Source organism: Callospermophilus lateralis, chromosome 1 (assembly GCF_048772815.1).
Source record: "Callospermophilus lateralis isolate mCalLat2 chromosome 1, mCalLat2.hap1, whole genome shotgun sequence".
Taxonomy (NCBI): domain Eukaryota; kingdom Metazoa; phylum Chordata; class Mammalia; order Rodentia; family Sciuridae; genus Callospermophilus; species Callospermophilus lateralis.
In genome coordinates this window covers 219,793,310-219,809,230 of record NC_135305.1, presented here as the reverse complement: position 1 = coordinate 219,809,230, position 15,921 = coordinate 219,793,310, and the positions used below count along the sequence as shown (strand labels likewise).

The following is a 15,921-nucleotide window of genomic DNA, read 5'->3' as shown; positions in this document are numbered from 1 at the left end:
TCCACAGGAGGGCGTTTCTTCCCATCTTTAAAAGGTCATCGTCAAGTGGAGCCTAGTTCAAAGCCCAGAGATGGAACTGGTTTGGTGAGTCACGTAGTTTCCACTACAAACCACAGTGAGGAAGCCTACAACTTGTGGAGTGACAGTGGCCCCCAAACCCTGCGCCAGGCGCAGTCCAGATGTCCCTCAGCACACACTTGCTTACACTGTCTCTGAAAAGTGGCCAAAAGGGGTAGGGGCTGGGATCAGCAAACCCTGGAACTTGGGTGTGGAACCTCAATGCTCCAGTGCACATGGTATAAGAGAAAGGAGCAGGGTCCCAAGTAGCACCTGCCCCCTTTGTGGCCTTATTATGGCTGCAAAAGGTAAGAAGGGCAGTGGAAGAAGAAATGGGGGACCAGCTGGTAGGCTCCAAGGGCAGCACACAACAACGGACTGATGAGAGGTATAGGGGTCAAGAGAAGAGAGGAAGGGGCTAGAGGATCAGTCTGAAATTGGCCACTCTGGGAAGGAAAGGAGCCCAGGAGGGTGGGCTCCTTCATGTTGGCATTGGTGGGTGGAGATTTCCACTCCATCCAGTCAGGGCCCCACAGCTTCGTATGGTTGAATTTGAGGGGAAAGAGGCATCCTCAGTGGTGTGGTTACCGCAGTGGCTTCAGGTGCAGCTGAGAGGGAAAGGTGGGGATGGGGAAAGCACCTTTATCTTTGGTCCATCTGTTAGACAACTCATCCACTTGTCTCACTGGGTTGCACTTTGGGTGGTGGGCTCTGCTACAGCCCAATGGGTCTCAGCAGGAGAGCTTGGGTAGCCCTTGTCACCCACAGGCACTGCTGGGTCTTCCACATGTCAAGGAGCCAGAATTCTGGGGGTTGGACACCCCCTTCTCTTGCAGATGATGCTGGCCTGGGTCCCTGACTGGGGAACCAGGGACCATACATCAGGACTAAGGCTCAGTGAGGAGCCCCTTAGAAGTCCAGAGGCTGGCCAGGGCAACTGCAGCATTGCAAGGACAGGGACTGAGGAGCAGGCAGTTGGATTGGGTACACCAGGTGGGAAGGGCAGCCACCTACCCTCACCTTCCCACTCCCAGAGGTGGACTCACCTCCAGGGCCCAGGCTTCCCTGGGCACATGCTTGCCTTCCCCTTCCTCCCCCAGATCCCTGCTGCCTGCCTTCCTTCCTCCCTCTGGACTGTCACCTCTGTCCTGCCCCCAGGAATGCTGCTGTTCTGCTCTGCAGAGAATGGCTGTGAGACACCTAGCATAGGACTGGCTCTCCACTAAGCTGTCAGCAAACCGAAATGCTGCCCTTCCTGGTCCCTGTGACCTGAAGGAAAGCAGCTCAAATGTGTCCATCTTGGCCTCTCCAGCTCCCTACACCAGGTCTGGTGCTCAGTAGGTGGAAAAAGTCTGTTGACCAAATGAACAGCAGCCAGCCCTTGCTCTTAGTGGCCAAGAAAAGGACACCACCACCCAGGTTCATTACAATCCCACACATTGTAGCTGAGCCCCCACCCTGTGGATCAGGCCTCCCAAACTCTACAGGAAATGGGAGGGCACCCTACGCCCACTTCAGGGGGAATCTGTCAGAGTCCAGGGGTGGCAGTTGTGGAGGGGATCAGTGACATGAATCGTAGAGGAGGCAGCATTAAGGAACTCCAAGAACAAGGCAGGGCAAAGGAGGGGCACCCTCCACCCCAACTTGCCATCTCCTTCACTGACCCATTGCCCACTGACCATCTTTAAATGAACTAGCTCATACCTTCATCCAGTGACTGGCACAGGGTCAAGAAGTTTCCCCAAGACATTGTCCTCCCCTGCCTCAGCTCTCCCAGTGTATCAGGGGTCTGAGACCCAGAGGCTGTGCTCATCAGGCCTTTGGGTGGGAGAGAAAACTATTATTATTATTATTATTACTAGATCTATCTTCTTCAGGGACCAGGTGTGCCGGGACTTCACATTCCAGAATAGGAGCATGTTCAACCCACACAGATGCTTCTATTCCAGGGGCAGGCCAAGGTCATGAGGAACTAAAAACTGCTTTTCCCAGAAAGGCAGTTGGGGAGTATTGAGTGGAAGCCTTCCAGCTGTCTGTGGGGTCAAGCCCCTCTGAGTCCAGTAGAGGGGATGGAAAGCTGTAGGCAACATACTTTAAAGAAGGGCATCTCTCTTCACACTGTGCACATCTGGGCTGGGTGACTCCTTGCCTCAAGGGACTGTCTGGTGCATGATAAAGACATTAGGTAGCATCTCTGGACCATTCTCCCCTGTTGCAACAGCCAAATATTTCTCTGGGCATCACCAGGTACCTCTTGGGAGCCCTGGTGAGAATCATCACTGTGCAGAACAGAACCTATGTGGATGTTGAGGGCCTTGTGCCACATTCAGATATGTAGGGAGCCTGCTATTCACTTGGATGTTCTTTGATGCAGGGGACCAAACCCAGAACTTTCTGCATGCTAAGCATGAGCTCTACAGCTAAACTATACTCCTAGCCCCAAGCCTCCTGTTTTATGTGCCCTGTCTTCTCTGCCTGGAGTCCTGTCCCCAAGCCCTACCTGCCATCTTCCAGAACTGAACCCACATCACCACTCCCAAGAATGTTCTGTGGACCTTCTTATAAGTTTGATCAACATGGTATTGTGGAAGGCAAAATAGTGCCTCTTCCCCAGATGTCCACATCCTCATCCCCAGAACCTGCAACTGTGTTCCCTTACTTACAAAAGGGAGCTTGTGGGGCTGAGGATATGACTCAGTTGGTAGAGTGCCTGTCTCACATGCACAAGGCCCTGGGTTCAATCCCCAGCACCGCAAAGAGGGGCGGGGGGAGTTTGTAGATGGGATAAGTTAAAAGAATTTGAGATGGGGGGTCATTCTGGATTATCCATGGCCCAGTGTCATCACAAGTGTCTTCATAAGAGAAAGACAGAAGGGTCAGAGCTAAAGAGGGACGTGGAGGTGGAAGCACAGGTCAGCAACTGGAAGACACAGCACTGCTGGCTCTGAAGACGGAGGAAGGGGCCATAAGCCGAGGGATGCAGGTGCCTCTAGAAGCTGGAAAAGATAGGGGAGAGAGGTTCTCCCTGAAGCCCTCAGAAAGAACCAGTCCTGCTGACACCTGACTTTGGGGCTTGGACCTCTGGCACTGTAAAATAACAAATTTGCCTTTTTCTCGCCAATTAGAAAAAAATAAGTTACCTACAAAGTCTCTGTGTTAGCTTTGCATTGTTAAAATAACTGGGGCTGGGGTAGTGACTCAGTGGTCGAGCACTTGCCTAGAATGTGTGAGACACTAGGCTCAATTCTCAGCACCACATATAAATAAATAAAGTTCCATCAACAGCTAATAAAATATTAAGAAAATATATTCAGAAGCCTGGGGCAGATGATGATGGGGTATGGGTGCTCCAAGAATCCCATTTCCTGGTAGAACCATGTGGCTCCATTCTAATTTATTTTGTTTGTGGGGAGGGGTTCTGCACAGAATTTAAGAGTTGCACACCGCCCCTCAGATTTGACCTCCCCAACCCTGTGGAAATGCTGTGACAAGGTGGAGTCCTCAAAATGCAGAGGGTTGGGGGGTGGAGGGCGGGGTGCTTGGCTGGGACTGCCCTGAGGGAGGTTACAGTCCTATGGTGACAACCAGAGGGAGCTGCAGGTTCTGACAGAGTTCCCATGGCTGGATGACCTCAGCCCCGTGGGAGGAAAAGATTGGATCTACTTCCAGTATTGGTGGCCTTGGGCTTCTGTTTGATTGGCTATTGGAGGTCCCCTGCAATTCTGTAAGAATGTTAGGATCTGCTTTTACATTACTGAAAAAGAAAAAGAAAACATTAGTATTCTGATACAGCTTGCTTTGAATCTGTAGACCAATTTAGGGAGTATTGCTAAATTAATCCTGGTAGGTCTTCCAATCCGTGAGCATAGGATGTTTTTCCATTGATTAGATTTATTTAATTTTTTTTTTTTTTTTTTGTATCAGAGATTGAATTCAGGGGCACTCAACCCCTAAGCCACATCCCCAGCCCTATTTTGTATTTTCTTTTTTTTTTAAAGAGAGAGAGAATTTTTAATATTTATTTTTTAGTTTTTGGCAGACACAACATCTTTGTATGTGGTGCTGAGGATGGAACCCGGGCCGCATGCATGCCAGGCAAGCGTACTACTGCTTGAGCCACATCCCCAGCCCCTATTTTGTGTTTTCTTAAGAGACAGTGTCTCACTGATTGCTTAGCACCTCTCTATTGCTAAGGTTGGCTTTGAACTTGCACACAATCCTCCTATCTCAGCCTCCCAAGCCACTGGGATTACAGGTATGTGCCACCATGCCCAGTTTTCACAATGCTCTTTAGTGTTTGGTGTATTAATCCTGCAACTTCTTAGTTAAATTTATTCCTACATACTTATTCTTTTTGATTCTATTCTGAAATTGATTTTTAAATTTCCCTTTCATTGCTCAATGCTATTGTATGGAAAGACAACAGATTTTTGTAGGTTAATCTTGTATCCTGCAAATTTCCTAACTTCATTTTTTAGCTTTAATAGTCCTCTCTCTCTCTCTCTCTTTCTCTCTCTCTCTCTGTGTGTGTGTGTAGATTCTTTAGGATTTTCTACATAGGAGGTCATACCATTCACGAATGGAGAGTCTGTCCTCCATGGATTCTGATCTAGAGATTCAACCAGTTGTAGACCAAAATATTCTTTAAAAGTTGCGTCTATTCTGAACATGTGCAGACTTTTATTCTTGTCATTATTTCCTAAACAATGGAGTATAACAATTATTTAGATAGAGTTTACATAGTGTGCATTCCAAGCCATCTGTAGATGGTTTAAGTATGCTGGAGGATGTATACATTTTTTATGTAACTGCTCTGCCATTTTATATAAAGGACTTGGGCATCCATGGTCTTGGTATCTTCATGCGTCTTGGAACCAGTCTCTTCAGTTCCAAGGGGTGACTCTAGTTTTGCCTCTGTTACCCCTCATGAATGGGATTACTGCCTATCAAAGAGCCAGAGTGAACGAGGTAGGTCCTTTTATCCTTCTACAATGAGAAAATGCAGCATGGCACTATCTTGGAAGCAGAAGATAAGCCCTTAGCTTCAGAACCAAGTGCAATAAATTTCTATGATTTATAAATTACCCTGTCTTAGGTGTTGTTTTACAACCACACAGACTGAAATAACAGGTCTTCCCATCCATTCCCTTGACTTAGGGTGTGGCTACATGATTGGCTTTGGCCAATACAACCTGGATGGAAGTGACCCCCACCAGCTCCATTTGCAAGGCTGGAGAATCATGTGCTTCTGGTGCTCCTCGCACATTCCCATTGCCACGAAACAAACACCTGGGAAACTTCCAAATGAAAAGACACATGCAACAGTCATGAATCCAGTTCACAGACCAGAGCAAGGCCCAGCAGGGCTGCAGTCACTTCCTGGACCCACAAGGGAAAGTAAATGTTTGTCCTGTGACAAGAAACAACATAAGCCTGCTTCAGCTGTCCTGTTGCAATCACAAAGTCCTCTCTAAAGGATGGGACAAGCATATTGCTTGTCACTGTGAGGCTCAGGAGGAGAGCTGTGCATAGTTAACCCTGAGCAGGGAGGGCACACAATTAGACAGCAGTGTGGGGAGGTGGCAGGTTGGGAGAGCTGGGCCTGCGGGAGCTCCCCTGGGGCTGGTAGGAAGGAGAGGTGGCCCATTGTAGAGGGTTTGCTCAGACTCTGTCCAGGAGGGTGCATCTGTTCCATGAGACCCGATGGCCGCAAAATGGAGGTGGATTCCTTCATTTCAAGGAATGAAGCCAGGTAAGCTAAACGTGGGGCCCAGGCTGTCAGGGTAGCAGGGCTCAAGAAGCCTAAAATAAAATCCAAGCCAAGCTGGCTGCCTAAAGATGCTACTGAGTGAGTGGGGAGGGGTCTCAGGCTGAGGGCCCTGCTTGGCAAAGGCTGGGCAGGAGCCCTCGGGGAGCAGCAGGAACCACAGGGGTGAGGAGCCAGTCCCCCTCCCCAGTCCCTTAACTGGCGTGTGCTGAGGATGACCGGAAGCCAGGGAATTGGGGCAGGAGACATGAGAAGGTAGATGGGCAGAAGCCTGTTGCTCTCCTTAAACCTGTGGGCACCAGTGGCCTCCTGGACCCCTTCTCACACATGGCTGGTATGCACTATACTGCCAAGGTCCCCAGATTTGAGATGACCCGTAAGCAGGACTCCCATGGGTGTAGTGTGCAGCTTTTGCCTGCACTTTTGAGTCTCCTGCCCAGTGCTTCCCTCTCCAGTGCATCTTCCGCAGGACCTTGGCAGTGCTCAGACAAATTTGACCACAACCTTCCCCTGGCTAAATGAATTTCAGCAGCTCCCCTGTCACTGTCATGAAGGTCACCTTCCTTGGCTTAGCATGTGAGGCCCTGAATAGCCTGTCCCTCCCACTTCATCTTCCACTGTCCACCCCTGCCCCACTCTCCCACCCCTGCTGTTGTGGAATTGGCAGCTCCTTCTAGCATCCTGTTCTGCTGGCCTCAAACACCTGCTCATCTTTCAGGTCTCCGTTCAGCTATTGTTCCCTATGGAGGCCCGGTGGGTGCCTTAGGCATCCTGCACCCTGCATCTACCTTCTCCAGGAGGCTGACCTCCAAGCCTTGCTGCATCCTGTGAACATCCTCTGGAGAAAGGAGTGTCTGTTATTCCCCTCATGCCCAGCTTCCTGCATATTACTTACCACCTGTTTTTAAATGTAGATTTTACAATTATACAAGTATGGGGAGCCCTACAGATTAGGAGATGATTGACATTGAAAAGATAACTTTGTTATTATCAGTTCCCAAGAGGAGGGGCACACCATGCCACTCAGAGCCACGTGGGGAAGCATCAGGGCCCATGAGGAGGCAGAGGGTACAAAGGAAACCCGTAGACACAAGTCTCCTCCACAGAAAGGAGCAGGTGAGGCAGGTTAAGGAGCTTAGGCTGGCCTTGTTTAAATCATTTCATAGGATCTGGGCACACAGAAGGTAATTGGTACCTGGCCCTGAGGTGACTAAGGCAGGTGGATCAGAGTTGGGAATGCAGCTGTGTGGTAGAGCACTTACCTAACTCCAGGTTTCACCAGTAGCACCACAAAAATAAAAATAGTTTTTTTTTAAATAAAGATATTTTTGTTTTAATTTAATGATCATTAGTAAGCTGGGTGCAGTGGCACTTGCCTGTAGTCACACTCCAGAGGCTGAGGTCTGAGGACGGCTTGAGCCCAGGAGTTCAAGGCCGGCTGCGTTAGCTTTTCATTGCTGTGACAAATACCTGAAAAAACTACTTAACGGAGCAAAGACTCCTTTTGGCTCACGGTTTCAGAGTTTTCAGCCAATCCTCTGCTGGCTCGATTGCTTTGGGCCTGAGGGAGGCAAAACTTCATAGTGGAAGGGCATGAAGGAGGGAAGATGTCCTAGTGGCAACCAGGAAGCAGAGAGACAGCGAGGAAGAGGCAGGGGACACAAAATACCTCCAGTGACCTCTCTTCAACTAGGTCCCACCTCCTAATGTTTCCTCCATCTCCCAACAGTGCCATCAACTGGGGACCAACCTTTAGCACATGGCCTTTGGGAGGACAGTAAGATCCAAACCATAACACCAGCCTGGGCAGCACAGCAAGACACACACAAAAAAAATCATTTGGAAGACTAGATTGGCCCTGTCAACTTAAGGTTGGCTAAGCCCCCAGCCCCATGCCTGGCACACAGTAGGTGCTAAGTGTTTGTTGAATGAGTGAAATATCAAATGACCTCCAACAGGTGATTAATGAGGAGTTAATGACATCACCCTCATCTGTGATGGCTGTGACACACCCACTTGCCTGTCTGAGAGATGCGCAAAAAACCTGTCTCATAAGGGAAGCAGACCTCAGCAGCTTCAAAGAGGGACTCAGGGCTCCATGGAACCCTCTCCTTGGGGCCCACCATCCTCCACTCCCTCCCCATGCCATCCCAGCCTCAGCCTCACTGTCAGCACATCAGGCAGTCACCCTTCCCTTATGTTCATCCACACACATGGCAGAAGCAGGAAAGATACGAGGACTTGGTCTATGGCCAGGACCAGTGCTGGTAGTCTGAATCCCTCTGGTTGGTCATGGCCTGTGCCCAAGGCTATTGCTGCAGCTGTTCCTGAAACAGGCCACCTGTCAGCCTAGGGCAGGAAGTCCCTTGAAGCCAGACTTCCAGGAGGCAGCAGGGCTGACTGCGTTGAGGACATAGCTAAAGGGGTCACACAGACTGTCCATAAACCAGGCCCCTGAGCATCAGGCCAGGGGCTTACAGAGCATCCTAGTAAACATATTTTCTTCCCCTCCTCTAGTTGCCAGGCAACCACAGTGCATCCGGACCAGAGCAAGAGGCAGCTGGTTTCAGGACATACATAGACTGAAAGTGAAGGGATGGAAAAAGATATTCCTTGCAAATGGAAGCCAAAAGAGAGCAGGGGTGGCTATACTCATATCAGATAAAATAGATTTTAAGCCAAACCCTGCAAAGTGAGACAAAGATTATTACATAATGATAAACGGGTCAATTCATCAAAAGGATTTAACAGTGGTAAATATAGCTGCACTCAACATCAGAATGCCTAAATATATAAAGCAAATATTAATAGAACTGAAGGGAGAGAGAGACTCCAATATAATAAAAGCAGGGGACTTCACTGTCCCACTTTCAGCAATGAACATATCATCCAGACAGAAAATCAATACTGAGACATTAGACTGGAGCCACACTCTAGACCAAGTGGGCCTCCTTAACATGTAGAGAACATTCCATCCAATGGTGCAAAATACCCCTTCTTCTCAAGTGCACATTGAACATTCCCCAGGGTAGATCATATGTTAGGCAAAAAACAAGTCTCAACAAATTTAAGATTGAAATCAGATTAAGTATCTTTTCCATCCACCGTAGTATGGAATTAGAAAGCAATATTAGGAGGAATTTCAATAATAAGTGAACAACACACTTTTGAATAATCAATGGATCAATGAGGAGATTAAAAAGGAAATTTAAAATCAAGCTGAGTGTGGTGGCACATGCCTGTAATCCCAGTGGCTCCAGAGGCTGAAGCAGGAGGATCAAGGATTCAAAGCCAGCCTCAGCAATTTTTCAAGGCCTAAGCAACTTAGCTGGGGATGTGACTCAGTGGTTGAGTGCTCCTGAGTTCAATCTCCAGCATCAAAAAGAAAAACAAAAAAACACCAGGCATGGAGGTGCACGCCTGTAATCCCAGTGGCTCAGGAGACTGAGGCAGGAGTATCATGAGTTCAAAGCCAGCCTCAGCAAAAGCAAGACCCTGTCTCTAAATAAAATACAAAATAGGCTGGGGATGTGTCTTAGTGGTCAAGTGCCCCTGAGTTCAGCCCTTGGTACCAAAAAGAAGAAGAACAGTTCTCAAATGAACAAATTCTTTTTCTTTTTCTTTTTCTTTTTCTTTTTTTTTTTTTTTTTTTAAAGAGACTGCTTTGGCCACACCTGCCAGACAGGCACCTGGTATCATAAGCCCCTACGAGATGCACAGATAGTGTGGGAGAGGGCCTCCAGCTGCTTCTCTCAGAGACCACTAGAGCCAAGACTCCCAGAGGACACCCAGGGATTTGGAGGCACCAGAGCTTCAGGATAGCTGTGGGTAGCTAGGGTCTGATATGTAAAAGCAAGGACTCATTTCAGCCTGGAGCATTCACCCAGTGCCCCTCCATCTTTGCCAATGATGATCAAGCTCCTGCTCTGAACCCTCCAGCATTAGGGGACTGTCACATTTTCCTTCATGGTATTTAAAAAAAAAAAAAAAAGTAAATGACATGGCCTCTCTGACCCTCAGTCTTCTCCTCTGTACATCTGACTCTTCCATCTGTGTGCACACACTAGAGGTGCTCTTCCCTGGCAAGGAATATTTCCAGAGTTGAGCCCAGCCTCTCCCCTCCACCTGGCGGTTGCCGTTGGCTCAGCTTGTAGAAGAACCCTACCTGGCTCTAGGATGTGGTCAGTACCTGACTTTGGTTGAGCTGCAGTTGGAGACTTTCCATTTTCACCCATCATTACAGCCGATGACCAGAAGCCAGAAGGGTGGAGATTGTGCCCCACTCCAAGCCCATCTGTTTTCATTTCACACTTTCAGAGAAGGCTCTCTGTTGATACTAGTTTTGCTTCCAGAAAAGGTAGAGATGGGAGAGGGGCGGCCTGCCGCACCATTCAGCCCTGACTGCGAAGATCTGGCCTTCACATTTATCAGAACTTCTCAGAACTCCAAAGCTTTAGTTCAGAGCCTCGTCTTCTTGAACAGCTTGTCTCCCTCCATGACCCTTGGGTTCGGGCGCGTGCAGGACCCGGTGTAACCTGCATCCTGGTCCCTCAGGGGACCCCTCCCTCCGTCCCCCTCCTCCCCATGAAGGCTGCTGGTGGGACCAACCCTGAGGGTAGGTTGGGAAGGTGGGCTCACATTCCAGGGACCTCCCGCCGAGTCTGGGTCACGCCAGATCCCGGCCCGCCAAAGGCGCAGGTAGGAGGGCAGTGAGCCATAGCGGATAGGCCAGCCCTGGCCCGCCACGCCGCGTCCCAAGCCCGCAGCCACGCGGAGCCGCGTCCCCGCCTAGCATCACCCACCCGGAGTAAGGAACCTGAGCAGCAGGAGGGCGCAGGAGGTACACCTGCGGCAGCGACGGACGGCGGGGCTGCAGGGAGCTGAAGCGGGAGAACTGAACCCGTCAGCCCCGCCCCACGGCCAAGCCCCACCCACCAGACTCTAAGCCCCGTTTAACTCCCGTCCCCAACTAAAAGTCTCTCCCGGCACCCCTAAATGCCATTCATCAAGCCCCACCCATTTCAATCCCCACTGACACGGTCCTCAAAGCCTCGGACCCTCCCCCCACCCAGCTGCAGGGCGGCGAGCCCAGGGCCACCACTAGGGACCTCCCCCGCGCACCCCCACCCCCTGCAGAGCCGGAGAAAGGGAGGCTGGGTGAATAGCTCGGTGGTAGAGTGCTTGGCTAGCGTGCGCAAGGCAGTGGGTTCCATCCTCAAGCCCCGCAAAAAAAAAAAAAAAAAAAGAGGAGGGATAAACTTGCGGGCCATAAAAAATAAAAAAAAGAAAAAAGAAAAAAGAAAGAAAAGAAAAGAAAAAGAAAAGCAATGCTATGTGAAGTGTCCACACCGCCCGCTCCGCTCCTTCCCGGGCCCCTCGCCTCGGTTGCAGGTGAATGTTGCTTTGCTTCCCGTTGTCATGGTTATCGGCGGCTCCTGGCTTTGCTTTCAAACCAGAGTGTTTCTTCGTGGTTGTGGTTACTAATAAATTTATTGGGCTCTTCTTCACCTCCGTGGTCTTTGTTTACTTCTACCCCACCGCCGTCCCCGCTTGGTCAGGGGATTGAACCCAGGGGCGCTCTCCCGCTGAACTCTATCCTCAGCCCTTTTCAGTTTTCATTTGGAGAAAGGCTCGCGCCAGTTCAAGGCTAGCCCCCGGCTTCATTCTCCCACGTCGCTGGAAATACAGACGTGCACCACATTTCCAGTTTATCGAGATTATTCTTAAAATAATATTGGAGAAAATTCACAGGTCATTCACTTCTCCATTGAAAGTGTACCTCTCTGTGGTGTTCATTAGACTTAGTCAATCATTGCCATTATCTGATTTCAGAACAAAAAGATGCACCTTGAGCAGCCAACCCCCCAACCCGGCCCATGGCCACTACTAATCTACTTTCTGTTTCTATGGATTTGCCTATCGCAAACCCACAGCATATCTGTGACATATAAATTGCCCCACTGTGAAGGAGGGGGAGACGGGTGAAGTTCAGGTCCCTCCTATACCTGGGAGTAGGCAGCCAGGGAAAGGTTTTCTTTGGAGGCTCTATCAGCTGAGGCTTGTGTGCAGGAGAGGGGACAGGAGAAGACAAAGGACCCTTTGGGGACAGTGCAAGTTTGCTGGCCCAGAGGCCTGGGATGGAGGAGGTTCCTAGGGCAGCCAGACTTTGAGAGGAGCCAGGTGGAAGTTAGGCTTGGTCTATCTATAGTGAGGGAGAACCCTGGAGTCTCACAGAGCATATGGGATGAGGGAGGGAGGAGGGAGGGCGGGCCAGAGGTTGTGGGGTGGGGTTCTACCTATAAGAGAGAAGCTCAGCTGCCTAACCCCACACACAGCACACCCACCCCAGCAGGGCCTGGCTCTGGGACCCCATAGGCATCGGTGAGTCGTTCCTCTGGCCATGATTGAGCACAGCAGCAGGTCCCTTTTGCTCAGCTTGTCCCTATCCTGAGTCACCTGCTTCTCTTGCAGAAGGCCCTGGGTCCCCGCAGTGCCTGCTGCTGTCTTCCTTCGGTCCTTATCATCCCTCTCCACCTCCCCAGGCCACTCTTGTCTATCTTTGAAGTGCCCAGAGAGGAGGTCCTGCCTGCGCCATGAACCCTTGGATCCTTGCCAGCCTGGCAGCCTGCTTTTTGGGGGCCTGGGTCCCTTCCATCCACACCCAAGGTACTGTATTCAGTCAACTGAACTTACTCTATGCCCCTGGTCCCTCCTTTCCCTATCTAGCCTCACCGTCCCCTGTCCGCCTGTTTACCCCTCTCCTCTTCCAGATCCCTTACCACCACTGAATTCTCCTATGGCTCCTGTTCCTAACATAGCAGAGATCCTGGTGTTTGTGCCCTGGGATGAAGGGAGACAGAGGGTCCCCAGCTCCTTCTTCCAGAGTCTTCCACCCCTGGGTACCTCCTTTGCAGGATTCCAGTGGCCTAGGGAATGTGGGAGCAGAGGGTGGCTTCCAGCTGTGGGTAAAGCCACTTGCAGCCAGGAATATACCTCAGTGTCCTGACTCTGCAGGGCCAGGGATGGGGTTGGAGACCAGAGCCCCGGAGACCTTGGGAAGTGGTTTCCCATCAGGGCCCTGCCCAGCTTACCTGTGCAGTACAGCCGAGAATTGCCACTCAGCCTTTGTGAGCTTTAGTTTTCTCATCTGTGAGGTGGGATGTTTTCTCGCCTGGAGCAGGTGAGAGGATCCAGTGACCTCACCTGCTGCCTGTGCCCAGCAGCCCCAGTGAGGGAGCCATTCTTGTTGTTAATGGGAGCCCTTCTGTCTTCCTCCCCATCTCCACCCCAGAGTAGGCACTTGAGGATTTTGGTCACCAAAGGCCAGATGGAGGCATGCAGACTCCCCCAGGATCCCTGAGAAGGACTCCTACATTCCTGTGGCAAGGCCAGTGAGTCCTCTCAGATGGCCAAGCAGGGGCCAAGCAGGGTTGAGGAACATGGCCCCACCCTCCTGCTCTGCCTGTCCCCATTCTAGGTCTGGCAGGACCCGGCAGAGCTTAGCCTTTGCCCAAGAGGAAGGCTGGTCTTTGTTCCCATTGTCCTGCTATCAGAGCCAGGCCCAGCGCCTGCTCTTTGATCCTGGGGGAGGGGGCAGTGGCCCCCAGCATTGGGAGCCACCTGCTGAGGATCACTGGAGCCGCAGTCCTATCTAACACCACTGCTCCTTGTCCTCAGGGACAGGGTGGGGGATACAATGAGAACTGAGCCCTCCCCCTGCTCCACCGCTGCTGTGCTCTGCTCTGCCAGGACCCTGACTCAGGTGGGCTCTGGCAGAGGTGGAGTGCAGGACCTCCAAGACTGACTGGGCGAAAGAGCCCACCTTGGCTTCCACCACCATCCCATCGCCCCTCTTCTTGTCATTCATTCCATCTGCTCCTCTGCCCAGATCTTTCAAGCATTGTTACCTCCTCTTCAGGCATCCCCCATGCTGTGTTGTCCCCCTCCCCACAAATGTCAACTTCCTGTCTCCCACCACGCCTGGAGCTCCCCAAGACAACATTAATTCCAGCTCTTCTCCGTTTGGGTATTTGGCACATAGTGGGAACTCTTTAAGTGTTTTTATTAGATCCACAAGTAAACTCTCTAGAACTCCTGGTGTCTGACTGGGTCACTTGAGTGGTCACTGATGGGGACAGACAGGAAGAGGGATCAGAGCTAGTTACATGAGAAGACAGACCAGCCTGGAGAGGATCCAGGACCTCAGCAGGAGCTAACCAACCTCATTTTTAGGAGAGTGGCACTGGGGACACCACACTTCTGATGCCAAATGTGAAGGGGCAGCACAAACCAAACAACTCAAGATTGTGTCAGATGCCATAGGTGAAGGCTCTCTGTCCCACAAGACTGCCCTCCATTAAGATGCCACCGCCCTGAGCCTGTCTTCCCTCCTCAGGGTCTGCGCCTGTGCTCCCAGAGCAGAGAAGGGGCTCTGGGCCGTTTCTTGGGTGGTCTGCTCCTTTCCAAGCAGGGCCCATGGACTCCACCCAACCCCTGCCAGCTGTCCCAGTAGCAAAGGCTGAGAGGCAGTCAGGCAGTGTGCCTGCCTCGGTCGGGGCTGCAAGGGTCATGGTGTGTGTTTCCACGTCTGTGACTGTCCCTGCCAGTGCCCATGTGCAGGTTTGAGCTTGTGGGTGGCCGTGTGATTGCAGGGTCCTTTGAGGACTGCTGTCTGGGTTACTACCCCAAACCCAAGTTGGCTGTGCTCCGTCGCGCCAGGTTTTTCCGGATCCAGGAGGTGAGCGGCAGCTGCAACCTGTTTGCCATCATGTGAGTGGGGCCGTGGGATGGGAGTGGGGAACACACACAGCTTTGCTGCTCCTTCCACCCTAACGTGGGCACCCCTTCCCCACCCACTGCAGATTCTACTTCCGCCAACCAGGTAAAACGGTGTGCGGGAACCCACGGGACATCAGGGTACAGAAGGCAATGAGATGGGTAAATCCTAGGCACAAGGTCTCCCAGAGGTCTGACAACCGCCTAACCATCCAAGGTGGGTGAGGCCCCAGCCCAGCATCTAGGGAGCCCACCCTCCCTGTCTGCAGGCCCCTTTGCTTCTCAGTCTCTGAGGGAGAGAATCAGAGCTCCACGTTCTGGCAGCTGCCCCTGCTCCAGAGAGAGCTCATTCCTGTTGATCGAGGGATGGACTGAGTGACCAACCCCCCAGGTCATCATCTAGCTCTTTTAAAGTCAGAGTGCTAAATTGCTGCACACGGAAAGTTCAAGCAAAGGGGAAAGTCATGGGCTCAAATAACCAGCAGTGGCTTTAGGCTTGGCTGCATCCAGAGGTTCAGAGGCTGTTGATGAAGCTCCTCTCTCTCTCTCTCTCTCTCTCTCTCTCTCTCTCTCTGGATAGACTCTCAGGCTGGGAGGAAGAAATCGAATACTTCAAAATCCCAGCGACCATCGTCCAGGCCGAAGTATCTCAGCAGCAACAATAGCAGCAGCAGCAGCAGCAGCAGCAGCAGCAGCAGCAGCAAAAGAAATGCTTCCCTAAACTAATCCAGGTGAGGACTAGTCACATGGCTTCCTCCATCCGTTACTGAGGGCTGAAGGCTTATGGCTGAAGGCTCATGATGGGTCCAGACTCGGGCAGGACGTTTGCCTACAGGACCAAGGAGGGCTGGCTATGTGGTCAGCCCTGCAGATCCACACAGGAAGGTCCTCAGTGGCTACCCACAGCTCCAGCCTAGCCAGGTGGGCCATTGATAAGAGCTGAATTGAAAGGCCAGGGAGGTGGACCAAGAGCTCCTGAGCCCCCATAAGATGAGAAAACAACCACTCTACACAACACTCTGATGACAGATGTGAAGGGGCAGCACAATCCAAGCAACTGGAGATTGGGACAGTTGCTACAGGGGAAGGATCTCTGTCCCACAAGACTGTCCCCATTAAGACGGAACCTCTCTGAGCCTCAGTTTTGCCAACCATAAAATGGGGATCAATGATACTGCGTTCCATTGAGTTGCAGAGACAATTGTAATTTACATGGTCAGTAGGTTGCCACCTCCACTTTGACCAATCAGCTATAAATTGGGTTCAATCATTTGCTAGATCCACTCCCAGGACTCGGGGAAACATATTCAGCAGTTTATTGT

The 15,921-nt window shown here is 51.2% G+C and overlaps 1 protein-coding gene across 1 annotated transcript; it reads left to right on the top strand.

The window, feature by feature from the left end:
• The first annotated feature begins 12,417 nt into the window (after positions 1-12,417).
• Ccl25 (C-C motif chemokine ligand 25) lies at positions 12,418-14,974 on the top strand. Its single transcript, XM_076859005.1, has 4 exons — positions 12,418-12,490; positions 14,476-14,593; positions 14,686-14,816; positions 14,886-14,974. Exons 1-4 carry the CDS (start codon positions 12,418-12,420, stop codon positions 14,972-14,974), a joined length of 411 nt encoding a protein of 136 aa, XP_076715120.1.
• The last annotated feature ends 947 nt before the right edge of the window (positions 14,975-15,921 follow it).

Excerpts from the sequence above, each read along its gene's own strand:
- Ccl25 (XM_076859005.1), top strand. The coding sequence starts at position 12,418 with ATGAACCCTTGGATCCTTGCCAGCCTGGCAGCCTGCTTTTTGGGGGCC. Across the intron at positions 12,491-14,475 it reads CCCTTCCATCCACACCCAAG|GGTCCTTTGAGGACTGCTGT; the intron begins GTACTGTATTCA and ends GTGTGATTGCAG. Across the intron at positions 14,594-14,685 it reads TGCAACCTGTTTGCCATCAT|ATTCTACTTCCGCCAACCAG; the intron begins GTGAGTGGGGCC and ends CACCCACTGCAG.